This window comes from Nycticebus coucang, chromosome X (genome assembly GCF_027406575.1).
Source record: "Nycticebus coucang isolate mNycCou1 chromosome X, mNycCou1.pri, whole genome shotgun sequence".
Lineage (NCBI taxonomy): Eukaryota > Metazoa > Chordata > Mammalia > Primates > Lorisidae > Nycticebus > Nycticebus coucang.
Window position 1 is genome coordinate 32433865 of NC_069804.1, and position 15195 is coordinate 32449059.

The 15195-nt window shown below is 36.1% G+C and overlaps 1 protein-coding gene across 6 annotated transcripts in view; it reads right to left on the bottom strand.

Annotated features, from left to right (window-relative positions):
- Nucleotides 1-15195, bottom strand: part of DMD (dystrophin) — a 2416375-nt gene that overhangs the window by 929273 nt on the left and 1471907 nt on the right. For all 6 annotated transcript variants that reach the window (XM_053581215.1, XM_053581214.1, XM_053581218.1 and 3 more), the window contains 2 exons: nucleotides 10012-10159; nucleotides 3400-3549 (listed from right to left, as the gene is read on the bottom strand). In XM_053581215.1, coding sequence (XP_053437190.1) covers nucleotides 3400-3549; nucleotides 10012-10159 — 298 coding nt within the window. The remainder of the gene's footprint in view (nucleotides 1-3399; nucleotides 3550-10011; nucleotides 10160-15195) is intronic.

The following is a 15195-nucleotide window of genomic DNA, read 5'->3' on the forward strand; positions in this document are numbered from 1 at the left end:
GCAATATCTTCTTGGCATAGATTTGTTTCCAGTTTAAAGATTAAAATTTGCTTTAGATTTTGGAAGGCATAAAGTTAACAGGAATTAAACATGCTCAGTAAGGTAATGAGACTGGTCAGAAGTGGATGAGAGGTTTCAAAAGATCAAAAGCATATATGGGAAGAGCACACATAGGGACAAATGAAGTAAGGGAGAAGTAGCATTATTAGGTACAGTGAAACCGCATCTGGCAGAATCTGGAGAATATTTGCATGAAAGATGCCATGTTGGGTGGGGATAAAAAGTTAAAATTGGGGTACTGAAAGTATCTAGATGAAGATTTGCCCCTACCTCAAAGCTACCACACAAAGAATTACCTTACTTTTGTACTCACTGATGAGCAAAAATAAACATAAACTAATCAACAAAAAAATAAGTCATTTTTTTTTTTTTTTTTTTATTGTTGCAGTTTGGCCAGGGCTGGGTTCGAACTCACCACCCTCAGTATATGGGGCCAGCACCCCACTCACTGAGCCACAGGCACTACCCAAAAATAAGTCATTCTTATCTGAAGAATTGAACTTGGGATCTAGACAGAACCTCAGTAGTTGGTGTACTTCTGAACCAAGTCTGCTGAATTATAGAATTTGAAGGTGTTCTTCAGCAGAGGAGTCAGCTTTGTCCCTTAGCACTTAGAGTAAGATTTCCCAGTCAACAAGATCAACCTAGGTATTCAAAGCTTGCAGTCTTTCTGTTGTCTCATTCTTATAAATAAATACATTATGGATAACTAACTTTATGAAGGAAGTCTGTAGCTCAAAAAGAGAAAATGACAAGATAACAAATTCCTTGAAAGATACAACGTACAAAAGCAGGTATGTAAAAAGTCTAACCATTCCTATATCTATTAAAGAAATCAAATCATTATAAAAAATTTCCCACAAAAAGCTTCCATGCTCAGATGGCCAATCTTCAACAATTTTTTTCAGAAAAAAGAAAAAGAGGGAGCACTTCCCAACTTGTTTTATAAATCCAGTGCTTATGCTGTTTCATCAACATTTGAGAAGGATACATGTGTATCAGGAGAAAAATATTACAGACCAATCTTTGTCATGAGCAAAGATATAAAAATCCTAAACAAAATATTAGAAAACTAAATCTATTAATCTATAAATAGCATAATACATCATGACCAATAGGGTTTATTTCTGGAATCCCAGTGAGATTTATATTAAAAAATGTATATTAAAATATTACTAATATATTAGTATGTTAAAATATTACTAATTACATTTATATTAAATGGCTAAAATTTACCATACTCACAGAAAAAGAGCAAAATCATATAATCATTTTAACAAATACAGAGAATGCACTTGACTATGTTTAATAGCTATTCACAATAAAAACTTAAGAAACTGGAAATAAAGAAATTGCTTATTCTGATTAAAAGGACAAAAGAGTCCTACGAACAACATCACGTCTAATGGGAAATACCGAGTTTTCCACTAGAGAGACATGGAATGAGACAAGACTTCTAATTATCATCACTTCTATTTGACACTGCTTTGAAGGTTCTAGCCTGTGCAATGAGGCAAATAAATAAATAAATGAAAATCATGAGGATTGAAAAGAGAGAAACTGCCTCTATTTGATGAAATAAATATGCATTATACATTAAAAGACTGAAGATTCTACAAACTATTAAATAGTGAATTTACATAGGTCCCTGGATATGTGCTCAATATCATACATTGTATCAATACAATGCAAAAATCAAATGTATTTTTATAAAGCTTAAATAAAGAGAAAAATTAAATGAATCCCATTTATAATAGGATAAAAACATCAAATATCCAGGATTAAGTCTAATAAAACCTACATAGGATCTCTGTACTGAAAACTGTAAAATATTGCTAAAAATTCATTAAGACCTAAATAAATTGAGGGATACACTATAGTCAAAGATTATATGACTCAGTATTGTAAAGATATTAGGTGATGTACAAATTCAACACATTTTCAATCAACGTCCTGCCACTCTTCATGTAAATATCCACACCATGGTTTTAATATTTATTCAAAGCACCAAAAATAGCCAAGGCAATCTTAAGTGGGAAGATCAAAGTTGGAGGTATTACACTACCATATCCCAAATTTTTAAATAAAATGATTATATATATATATGTATGTACATACAACGTAGTATTACTTAGTCATAAAAGGGGCAAAGTCCTGACACATTCTACAACAAGAATGAACCCCAAAAACATTATGCTGAGTGAAATAACCAAAGACAAAGGGACAAACATTGTCTTATTCCACTTATAATAAATATCTAGAGTAGGCAATATAGAAATAGAAAGTAGATTCGAGGCTACCAAAGACTGTGAAGAGGGAGGACAGGGAGTCATTGCTTAATGGTTAATAATTTCTGTGTGGAGTGATGAAAAATTTTGGAGCTATATAGTGTTGATGGTTGAAATAAACGCCATTGAACTATACAATTACAAATGGTTAAAATGTGAAATCTTATGTTACATATATTCAATCACAATTTAAAAAATTTAATATACCCAAACCATTGCATTTTGTACTTCAAATGGATGAATCTAATGGTATGTGAATTGTATCTCAGTAAATCTGTTACAAAATTGATTGTAGTTAAGCCAGTGTGGTATGGGTTGAAAGATAGTCATGATCAAATAGAAGAGGATAGAGGATCCACAAGCAGATTCATACACTAAGTACACTTGACTTATGACAAAGATGCCATGGTGGTACAGTGGGGAAATTACTATATTTCATTAAGTGGTGTTGGATCAATTAATGTTGCTTTTCATCATAAATTCATATGGACCACTTGTTTTTAATGTATAAGTATGCATTCATTTTATAACATTTTTAATATTAGTTTTAGAAAGTATCCAAGGTAGAAAGAGGAAGTCTCACAAGTGAAGTGAATAAGAGAGATGGTAAATAAATCAACAAATGAAGTACCTTTTTGAGGGATAGCATGCACTCACTACTAAGTATGTACTACAGCTATAAATAAGTAGTTTTGATGTATGATACCTGTTGAACTAGAACTAGTCATCTACATTTTGCTTAAATACTCTCAATATATATCTGAATACTAAATTAATTACTTCATCACTTTTTAGTCTCAATCTTTAGAATAATTTATGCAACAAAATAGTGGTCTATATTCTGGCATTAGGTCAGCAACATAAAGTCATCTACCATCAGCATTGTTTCCATTCACAACAAAGTATACAGCTACATCAAATGATCAGGTTAAGAAAACAAAACAACAATCCACATATCAGCCTCCTCCCTCGCCAATACAGCATCTGGGAAATAAAACAAACACTTGCCAACATTTAACCCATGCGACAGAGGAGCTGGTTAATGTCTCACCTTTATCCACTGGAGATTTGTCTGCTTGAGTTTATTTTCCAGTTTGTCCTGCTCTTCTGGGCTTAGGGGAGCACTTACAAGTGCTATTCCTCCAGTTTCATTTAATTGTTTTAGAATTCCCTGGCGCAGGGGCAATTCTTCCACCAGTAACTGAAACAGACAAATGCAACAACGTTTAAAATGAATTACAGCATACTTCCAACTACCTTGTCTTTGTTTCTATTGATTAGTCTATCAAAATGAAGCGACTTGACCGAAGGCCCAGTGGTACCTCAAATACTAACAGTTTTCTGCAGAGCACAGAGCTAATGGACTGAAACACTCACTGCTCAGTAGATAAACTTGCCTAAAGAGAACCAGATTACCTATTCCTTAGAGATTTTTTTTAAAGAAAAATATTAGATGGTAAAGCAACACCTCAAACAAAGTTAGAATCTGAAAACATATCCCTATTACAAATAGAACAATCTGAGTAATTTCACCGTCCTCTCAGGTACCATAGCATATCATGAGGATGTCACTGAGTAAAACATCACATATCATCTTAAGAGACAACTAATATTGAGAGTATTTATTCTGAATGTACACAGTGCCAGGTACTTGGTTAACCTCTTCACATACACTACCTCAGTTTATGTTCATATTATAATAATTATTACTATAAAAGGTAGATCCTATTATCTTAAATTATTTTCATATAGAAGAAAACTGAGACAGAGAAGTTAAATACCAGCTCCACAGACATAAAACTAGCAACAGAGCTGTGGTTCAAATTTAGGCAGTTTCATTCTAAACCCTCATCTTTGACTCCTTCACATATCTGAACTTCTCTTATCCATCCAGCATTACATTATGTATGCCCTTTCTCATTACCTTCAAGAGAAGCATGATGCTATGTTTCATCTATTTATGTCACCTAATGTTGCCGTGTCCTGTACTCTAACCACTAGCTACATGAAACTATTTCATTTTCAATTCAGTAAAATTCAATAAAATAAAATTTTAGTTCCTAAAATATACTACCACACTACCACCTTCTAAGTATTAAGGCATAAATGGCTAGTGGCTATAAAATGGTTAATGCAGAACATCTCTATCGTCACAGAAGTCCAAGGTAGTCCTGCTCTAGATTATCTAAGGAGAGGGGCCATGAGAAGATGGCTGACTAGAGATGTTGCCCCCAGATCATCTCAAAAAGAAGGAAAATATTTAGATGAAAAAAATATATGTTTAAGGTGTAATTATGAGTGGAAAGCATCAGAACATACCAGAGATTCCAGAGGAAGAAGTTGTAGAGCAGACGAAGAAATACCAAGATATTGGCAGAGAATTAAACCCTGAGAGGTCTGAAGTCCAGTGAAAAGGGTAGGTAGGGATTTTATTTCTCCTACCTTCACACCTCTGGAAGTCAGCAGGCTCCTGAGCTGCTGGAGAGCTTTTCTAATCTTACAAACCCCAAAGATGCTGCCATCAGAGAAATGGGTACTTCTTGAGGACAAAGCACCAATCCAGTAGCCTCCCCCCATCACCACAAACTCAAGGCTAGATGGCAGGTACCATATTGCTTCTCTACCCACTCTGTGCCTTTGTTTTCTCCAGGGAGTTTCAGCCCTTCAGTTTTCATGCCACTTGTTCTCACACAAACATTCCTAAACTCTGACACAGACTATGGTGGCCACAGGGGTCTGTGAATCCTGGGGGATCTGTGTGATCCCAGAGCTTGGACATTCCAGTGAGCTTCAAAGGAGAAGACAGAGACAACTGGATTACCAGCTTGCCTCCATTCAGACTCTTTTCCTCCCCTTCCCTGCTCACTTCTGCCAAGAGGTACTGGTGCTCCTAGGGGCAATCCAGTCAAGACACTCAGGACCAGCTGCTTCCCCTTTGTCGGTAAGTTTTCATGAACCAGCATGGAGAAGGGGAGCAAACCAGAGTGGAATTGGTAGGGATTGAGAAAAATACAGCACAACAGAAGACACAGACACAAAAGATGGGATCCAGAGGTCTGACTGAGCTGATGGTTGCAGCCAGCACTAAAGCACAAAATCAGCTTTATTTTATAGTATCTCAACAGGGTTCTCTATGGGGGAGTAGCATAGACAATATGGGGAAGTAGCATAGACAAAAAACATATCCTTGGTCTTATAGTACAATTGGAAAATGTAAATGATGTTAATACAGATAAATCATCTTGTTAATGGTTTCTACTCAACTTTGTTAACATATGACAAGAAGTAAGAAGGGAAAGATCATAAGGATCTCTGCATAGTTAACTAAACAAAGGAAGAACTATGTGACTTAATGGTTTCTACTCAACTTCGTTAACATATGACAAGGAGTAAAAAGGGAAAGATCACAAGGATCTCTGCATAATTAACTAAACAAAGAAAGAGCCATGTGGCTTTTGGCAGAGGGAACATGAAGAAAGGAATATGGTTGATTGGGGAAAGGAGAAACAGTTGGGGGTACATTCCCTGAATGTTCCCCAGGCTGTGGGGGCCCTGTGGCCTCACAGCCTGCTCTCCACAGTAAGTCTACTACATTCAGGATCCAATAGTGAGCGGGGCTTATGCCTTTCCACCTAGAGATCTGCAATGGAACCAAGGAGTGCTTAGACTGTGAACTCCCTGCTTGTGAGTCCTTGCTGGTGCTGTTAGCCTGGCTGCTCTGGCAAAGCAGGACATATCTCAAAGCAAAGGGACATCAAACCTGCTTGAGCACTCCATAGGCATCTTGGGACAAGCACACTTCTCCCTGGCTTGATGGGGCCGTTTCAGCCCCTCCTTAGGGGCTTTTCCAAGGGGCCCAAGAGCTGACCCTTCATTCCTGCTGAGACAGTTCTTTTGTCTGGCTCTGTGGAGCCAGTATGCAGGCTCTCTGGACCCAGTCCCACCCAGTCTCACTCCTCCACCCACCTCTGCTGTGATGGAGAATAAGGAGTCCCCTGGGAGCTCCATTCACCAATTAGGGTATCTGAGCATTTCTCCTGAGAGGCTACAGCTGGTCACAGGTCCCATAAAACAACACAGCAGCTGGCTTTTTCTTGCAAGCACCACCTCATGGCAGGGAGGACAACTTGTACACCCCATTATAGCATTTAGTGACTTAATCATACATGGTGTTGCTCATTCTTACCCACAAGGACTGGATACTATCTCAGAGATTAAACTGGGCATCCCAGTGTAATTCACACTGTTAAAAAGACCACAGGACTGTGGAAAGTGGAAGAACTTTAAACACTTCCATCTTCCCTCATCAATAAGAGAGAGGGGATCTTCCCACATAGAAGGTGTACCACTGCTATAGCCTACAAATAAGCAACTGAGAAAAACACCACATAAGGATATCTATAACCAAAGCATCCATCTAGAACCCAGACCCCCATCAAAGTACCCATGAGCAAAGCCAAAAGTTTTTACCCAACATATGCTATAGACACACCTCTAAGAGTGAGGTGGGGGAGCCCCATCTAAACAAAAGAAAATCCAAAAATGAAAAGTGACAGCTGCTCCAGATGAGAAGGAATCTGTGCAAGAATGAAAATGTTGAAATGACAGATAAAGAATTCTAAATATGGATTATAAGGAAGCTGGATGCAATCTAAGAGGAAATGGAAAATCAATTTAAAGAAATGAGAAAAACAATTCAGGAAATGAATAAAAAATTTACTAAAAAGATAGACATATTTTTGGCCAGCGCGGTGGCTCACACCTGTAATCCAGTCATTCTGAGAGGCTGAGGCAGGTGGATTGCCTGAGCTGATGAGTTCTAGACCAGCCTGAGTCAGAGCAAGACCTAATCTCTAAAAAAATAGCTAGGTATTGTGGCAGGTGCCTGTAGTCTCAGCTGCTTGGGAGGATGAGGCAAGAGAATCACCTAAGCCCAGGAGTTTGAGGTTGCTATGAGCTATGACGCGACAGCACTCTACCAAGGGCAACAAAGTGAGACTCTGTATCAAAAAAAAAAAAAGAGAGAGATAGACATATTTATTTAGAAAACAAGTAAAACTTCTGGAAATGAAAATTTCATTTAAGGAAATATAAAATGCAATGGGAAGCTTTAAGAATAGATTAGACCAGAAAGAAGAAAGAATTTTAGAGTTTTGAAGATAACTTTTAAAATTTACCTAGTCACTCAAAAATAAAGAACAAAGAATCAAGAGGAATAAACAAAGCCTATAAGAAATATGGGATTATGTAAAATAGGCAAAAATAAGAATCACAGGCACTACTGAGGGTGAAGGAAAAAAAGCAAAAGATCTGGAAATCCTATCTGAGGAAATAATTAAGGAAAACCTTGTTGGTCCTGCTAGAGATTTAGACATCCAGACAAAAGAAGCTCAACAATCACCTGGGAGATTCATTGCAAAGAGGGAACCATCAAGACATATAGTCATCAGATTGGTCAAAGACAACATGCAGGAGGAACTCCTGCAAGCCATGAGAGAAAAAAATAATTTACAAAGGAAAAGCCATGAAGCTAACTGCAGACTTTTTAGCAAAGTCCTTACAAACCAGAAGTCATAGGGGCCCCATCTTTGGTCTTCTTAAATAGAACAACTGCCAGCCTAGAATTCTGTATTCTGCAAAACTAAGTTTCATATATGAAGGAGATAAAGACTTCTTCAAACAAGCAAACACAGCGAATTTGTCACCACCAGACCTGCCCTGTAGGAAATACTCAGAACTGCATTATAAATGGATCAACACGTTATATACCCACCCATGTAAAATTACCCAAAAGCTAAAGATTACAGTTCATATAAAATAATAGCACAAGAGGGAAAACAAAGCAATAAGATGTTACCCAACTGGATGGACAGAACAGCATCCCGTATATCAATTCTAGTACTCAGTGTAAAAGGTTTGAATGGCCCACTCAAAAGATATAGGCTGCCTGACTAGATGGAAAAATATAACCCCACTCAAAAGATATAGGCTGCCTGACTAGATGGAAAAATATAACCCAAGTATCTGCTATTTCAAACAAACACACTTAACCCACAAGGACTTCGTCAGAGTCAAGGTGAAGGTATGAAAAAAATGTTGCATGCAAATGTGAACCAGAAGTGAGCAGATGTAATCATTATATAATGGTAAAGGGATCATTTCAGTAAGAAGACGTAACAATCCCAAATATATATGCCCTTGGATTGTATAAGCAGGAAAAAAATCAATGAATATTTATTAATAAGTAAATGCAACTAAATACGTCTCTTACATGGAACATCAGTTATACTGCTATATGTGACACTAAATATATTTAGCAAAGATCAGTTTCATAGAACAGACTTAGCCCATTTTTCCAGGGTCTAGCCATCTTCAAATGGTATTCAAACTTTTTTTTTTTTTTTTGCAGTTTTTGGCCCAGGGCTGGGTTTGAACCCGCCACCTCCGGCATATGGGATGGCGCCCTACTCCTTTGAGCCACAGGCACCGCCCAGTACTCAAACTTTTTATATTTTGAATCTCAAATACCTAGTGCAACATCTAACATATACCAAGTGCTGCCTATTTGCTTACTGAATTAATCCATATTGTAATTTAAATACTTTATTTTTTTGTTCAAGTGTAATTATCTAGTTTCATAGAAATAAATGGTTGACATTGGACCCTAATTTACATGTGAAAACCAACCGAATCATTGATAAAGGAGCAATTCTGTTTCCCTTTGATTAGGTGACCTTGTAAAATGAACATAACAGCAGCCATTTTAATGTTTCATATGAAGATTAAATAAAATAACAGCTATAAATGCATCTAATACTTGGCACATAATAGGGGATGATTAAATATTAATTTCCCTTCCCCTTTCACTTATGCTTCAATGATTAAAACAAAACAGATCCAAAACAGTTGATTTCCTAAAACTAAAATCATGAAAGTTAATCCAACTGTACAATCAGAGCATGTCAATCAGCCAGGTGAGGCAATCATTAAGCAGGCATCACAGTAGGAAGACACGGAAAGCCATTTAAGTCAGCTGTCTATTCAACCAGTATAGAATGTGAACCAATACCACGCCCTCTACCCCCAGACAAAACAAGACAAAACAAAACATTTCTTCAGCCAACCATAAGGCCTTTATTTAGAGGCTGAAGTAGTGGGATTGATTTGGCATTTAGGATTTTTCCGAAGCAATCGAATTTTTATAACAGACTCTTTCCAAATCCCCAGGATATAGCCTAAGACAGATTCAATAAATAATTCCCATTTAGATATTATAATTTTACACTTTGTTCTTCAGTTTTTGAAATTATTTGAAGTCATAGAGTTCTGAAATAAGTCTGAAATTAATTTGTAAATTAATTTAGAATATAGCTGCTGTGCATTTCTATATTTAGATGCATGTATTGAATCTATACATATAAATACATATGTATATATTTATAGATGCAATACATATAAAATACACACATACATACAAACATTTATCTGTAAGTAAACTTGTTGGGAGCCACTGGATTCGGACAAAATAAAGTTGTGAGAAAAACACATTAGTAAGGAACTATAAATAGACTAATGGGCAGGCAATCAATTATTAAATTTAAAAAGTATACTCATATAGTCTTTATACAAGTAGGCCCTCAGGAATTTTAGAAAATAAAATTACCTTGACTTGTTCAAGCTTTTCTTTTAGCTGCTGCTCATTTCCAGGTTCAAGTGGAATACTGGTAGTGTTATCCGCTTCTTCCAACCATAAAACAAATTCATTTAAATCTCTTTGAAATTCTGACAAGATATTCTTTTGTTCTTCTAGCCTGGATAAAGAAGAACAAAACTGTTATAAACAACATATTTCTCAAACTTTTTCTAAAGCAAACTGGAAAAAATAAAAAACTATGGCAAACACTTAAAATATAGACGAAGTAGAAGATGTTAATGATACATAATTTATTTTAAGAAAATTCATTCACATTGAACAAAACAATTTCAGTCTTTCAAAAATCGCTAAAAGATAGCTTGTAATCGGTCAAGAAAAAAATCTGATTTAAAAATTCAGCACTACTGACATTTAAGGTTGGCTAATTCTCTGTTGGGAGGCGGTTATCATGTGCAGGATAAGATGTTGAGAGCATCTTGGCCTGTACATACTATATGCCAGTAGCAACTCCTCACTTCCTGACTGTGATGACCAAAAATGTCTCCAGGCATTGCCAGATATCCCAGGAGGGGGTCAAAATTGTCCTTGGCTGAGAACCACTGTGCTAAACTAAATATATAACATGAAGTTGCATGTTTAAAAATGCTTAATTAAAGCATATTTATGGAAAGTTATTCAACGAAAGTAAAAAAAAAGGATTGTTTTTAAAGGTAGCAACTGTTTGCTTTGCTCACAATTCTGTGGGTTGGGAATTTGGACAAGGGTTTAGCTGGACATTTCTGCTCTATGTGGCTTTAGCTGGGTTTAAAATAAAAACACAAGATTATTACACGTTAAAGTGTTTTCCAAATTATGACTCACAGTGTTTTTTCAGGAAAGGGAAAAATTGATTTAAATAAAATGCTTGACATATGTTGTACTAGTGGAAGTTTTTTAATTATAAAAATGTATATAACGTATGTAAATTAGCCCTAAATTTATTCTTACATATTGTATTGTAAGACAGCCGAACAAAAGTGTTTCCACTTAAAATAATATAAATTTTTTGTTTTGAGGTATTTTAGGAGCTATATACCTTTTCCATGTAAGCTTTTAATTAGAGCATAATACATATAGGACAATGCATATATAACTGTATTGCTTAATTAAGTTTTAAAAATTGGACATGATGCTTAATTAGAGAAAGAAATAGAATGTTATCAGAATACCATAATCCCCCTCTTGTCCCCTGGCAATTATTGCCTCCAAGCGTAACCAGTGTCCTATCAATTTTTATTATTTTCTTCACTGAGCTTAATGCAAATGGAATTGTATGGTACATACACTTGCATTTTGCTTCATTCACTCAAAATTCTGCCTACAATAATCCATTTTGCATATAGTTTTAGATTGGCTGTATGTTAATTGTGTGAATATATCACTGTTGATAGACATTTGGGAGATTGCTATTTTTTAAATGTTTAGCCAAGAATGTTTTTTGGGGCTTCAAATTAACAAATATTTATTGAGAACTTACTATCTTCCAGGAATTCTACTGGGCATTAGGATGGATATGTTATGTACCCTGCCTTAAGGCTCTAACAGTCCATGAGAAAAAGCAAGCATATAAACTAAGCATTATGACTGAGTAGTATAGGAAGATAATTTATTTCTCAGGCAGGGCTTGGGAGACATTCCAGAGGAGATAATGGTTTATCTGATGCTTGAAGCATCAGAAACTGCCATGCTGTAGGTACAAGACAGCCTGTTCAAAGACAGAGCTTTAAGAGAACTACTATTATACTCATTTTACAGGCCAGAATCTTAACTAAACTAAGGCTTGTCTACATTAAATTTTGTTATTTGATAAGAGCTTGTTCAAAGTCTCTTTTAGGACATGCAATGTGATGTTCTCCCCTCTCTATTTTTTTTTAGCATAAATATTGCCTTTAACTTTTTTTTTATTGTTTCAGTTTCATTGAGGTTACAAAGAATTAGGTTACACTGTTTGCATTTGTTAGGTAAAGTCCCTTTATAAGTTGTGTCCTGTCCCCAAGAAGTGTACCATATACTGTAAACTCCCCCTTGATTCTTAAAACAAGAGCCAGAGGTGTCCTATAAAAACCTAAGTTAGATTATGTCACCCCTGCACTCAGAACATTCTTCTATCACTTTCCAATGTACTCATAGCAAAAGTCAAAGCATTACATTATTCTATGAAGGTCCAGATCTGTGCTATTCAATATGGTAGACACTATCACATGTGAGCACATAAAATATGGCTAGTATTAATTGAGATAAGCTGTAACTGTAAAAATACATAGAAAACTTCAAAGACTTAGTACATGGAAAAGAATGATCCCTGTGCCTTCTGCTCTATTTTGCTGTAAACATAAACTGCTCTAAAAAATAAAAATCAATTTTTATAAATGGAAATACAGGGTGGCCATAAAGTTTGTATGCAATTTTAAATTACACCCTATTTTAAATTGCACATGAACTTGATGGCCACCATGTATAATATATCTCATTAATACTTTATATATCACATCTGGTTGTAATGATAATATGTTTAATACATGGGGTTAAATAAAATATATTAAAATTAATCACACCTATTCCCGTCTAAATTTTTTGATGTGGCAACTAGAAAAAGTTAAATTACTCATGAGACTCACTCAGTTTTTATATTGAACAATACTGAAATATAAGATCTGCTGATTCCCTCTGTCCTTACGTCTTGACAACATTTCCACCCACTTTTCCTTTCTTTGATCCTTTTTGAGATCCTCTAGCCTCTTTGCTGTGTTCCCTGAGTGCACTGAATGGGTTTCTGATTCGGAGACTTGGCGCTTGCTCTTCTCTCTGCCTAGAAAGCCCTTCCCTCAAATATAAAACATGGCTGGCTCTCCCACCTACTGCAGGTCTTCCTTGAAGACTCAACTTAAAATTGTACTGCTTCACAAATACCCTGTTTCCCCGAAAATATTATTTTAAGGTGTGCTCCCAAAGATGCGCTAGGTCTTATTTTCAGGGGACATCTTATCTTTCCTGTAAGTAGGTCTTATTTCTGGAGGATGTCTTATTTTCGGGGAAACAGGGTACCTATTCTTTCTATTTTATCTTTCTCTTTAGTTCTTAAAATTAACATACTCTGTGATTTGGTTGTTTAGTACGCAGGTTGTTTATCTCACACACATGAAATTAAGCTTCCTTAGAGCAAAGATTTTTGTATGTTTTATTTACTACCGAAGTCCGTGCTCCCAAAACAGATAATACCTGGCACAGAATAGATGTTCAATAAGTAAATGTTCCATGAATGAATGAATTCTCACATCATTCTGTTTAATCTTGTATGCATTTATATCCCAGAAGTATCTTTCGTGTTCTTTGAAATATTGGGTCTGAAACCTGGTCTTATGTACCCACCAAAGTGCACTATACTATTCAACAAATCAAAGACACCTGCAGTTCCAGACCATAGAATATCATCACTTTAAGTACCAGTGAGGTGGAAGATGGAGGGTGGAAGGTGGCGGGTGGGGGTGTGTGTGGTAGGGTAGGGAATGCTGCCCATTAAGCCATGACACTTACCACTTACAAGTTTTATTCTACTATAAAATGTGTTCTTTTAGATTTATTATTATTATTATTGTAATATATTCTCCTTTGAGGTGCATAAAAAGTAAAATATAACTGAAAATAATTGGTTGAGGAAATTTCTAAAACATTCTCACATTTAGAGTCTATTTTTTATCATTTTCCCCTTCCCAGTTACAAGTGTCCACCTTTTTCCACACAGTGTCACCCTGTGTGTCATCAAGAGCATTGGTGATATAGCATTTCTTAAGCAGGCTCCACTACTGTCTCCATGATTTTCTTCGAAGCCACATGTGGTCTGACCAGCAGGGATTGTAAAGCTCATTTTTATTTCAATGATTGCAATGTGATAAAATGTGCAGCTTAGAATGGAAGAAATTTAGTTAATTTGTACAGTCTCCTCCCACTGACATAGGACTCAGGGTCTTGTGGCTGCTACCAAGTTGCTGACTGTTCCAGTTATCTGTTATCTAATAGAAGATAACTGTTTTCTTTGTGTATAATTATAAATGGATATTATTGTGACATTACTTGCCTGATGCTTGAGTTTATTTTCCATTGATAAAATCAATAAAATATTGGCATCAATTTCCATTAGAACAAGTGTTTTGGTTATATGAGTTTTTCCCAATAAAAAATATTTTGACCTCTTTTCTGCATGCAAAGACTAGTATGGTTGGTATTACTGGTGAGTGAAGTATTTGAGATTTATTGAGGAAGAGTCAGGAGATGAAGCTGCTGAGGTAGCTGGGGACCAGTTTAACAAGCACCTAGAACCTTTCTTATCTGTTTTAATGTATGAGTGATGTGTATGAGTGATGAACTATTTAAGGGCTTTTAGTAGGAAAAGATTGGTTTCATCACAAGCTAACTGTGGCTACTCTGTGGAGGATGATGGTGGATAAGGGTGATGAGTAAGATGAGAGACAGAAATCAGTTACAAGACTGTCATCATAGGGCGGCACCTATGGCTCAAAGGAGTAGGGCGCTGGCCCCGTATACTGGAGGTGGTGGGTTCAAACCTGACCCTGGCCAAAAACTGCCAAATAAATAAAAAAATAAAGACTATAATCATATGTCAGGAAATAAAATAATGAAGGTCAAAGCACGCAGCTATAGCAAGGAGGAAAGGAAGTGACAGGAAAAGTTTTATTTATTTATTTATTTATTTTCTTTTTGAGATAGAGTCTCACTCTGTTGCCCAGGCTGGAGTGCAGTAGTATTATCATCTTTATTCTTATATACTTTCCGACACAAATTCTGCCTTTTTCTTTCTTTTTTTTTTTTATTGTTAAATCATAGCTGTGTACATTAGTGCAATCAAGGGGTACAATGTGCTGGTTTCATATACAATCTGAAATATTGTCATCAAACTGTCCAGCATAGCCTTCATGGCATTTTCTTAGTTATTGTATGTAGACATTTGTATTCTGCATTTAGTAGGTTTCGCCTATACCCATTCTAAGATGCACCATAGGTGTGGCCCACTCATTACCCTCCTCCCACCCTAACCTCCCCCCTCTCTTCTCCTTCCTTGGCCCTTTCCCCATATTCTTGTGCTATAGTTGGGTTATAGCCTTCATGTGAAAGCTATAATTTAGCTTCATAGTAGGG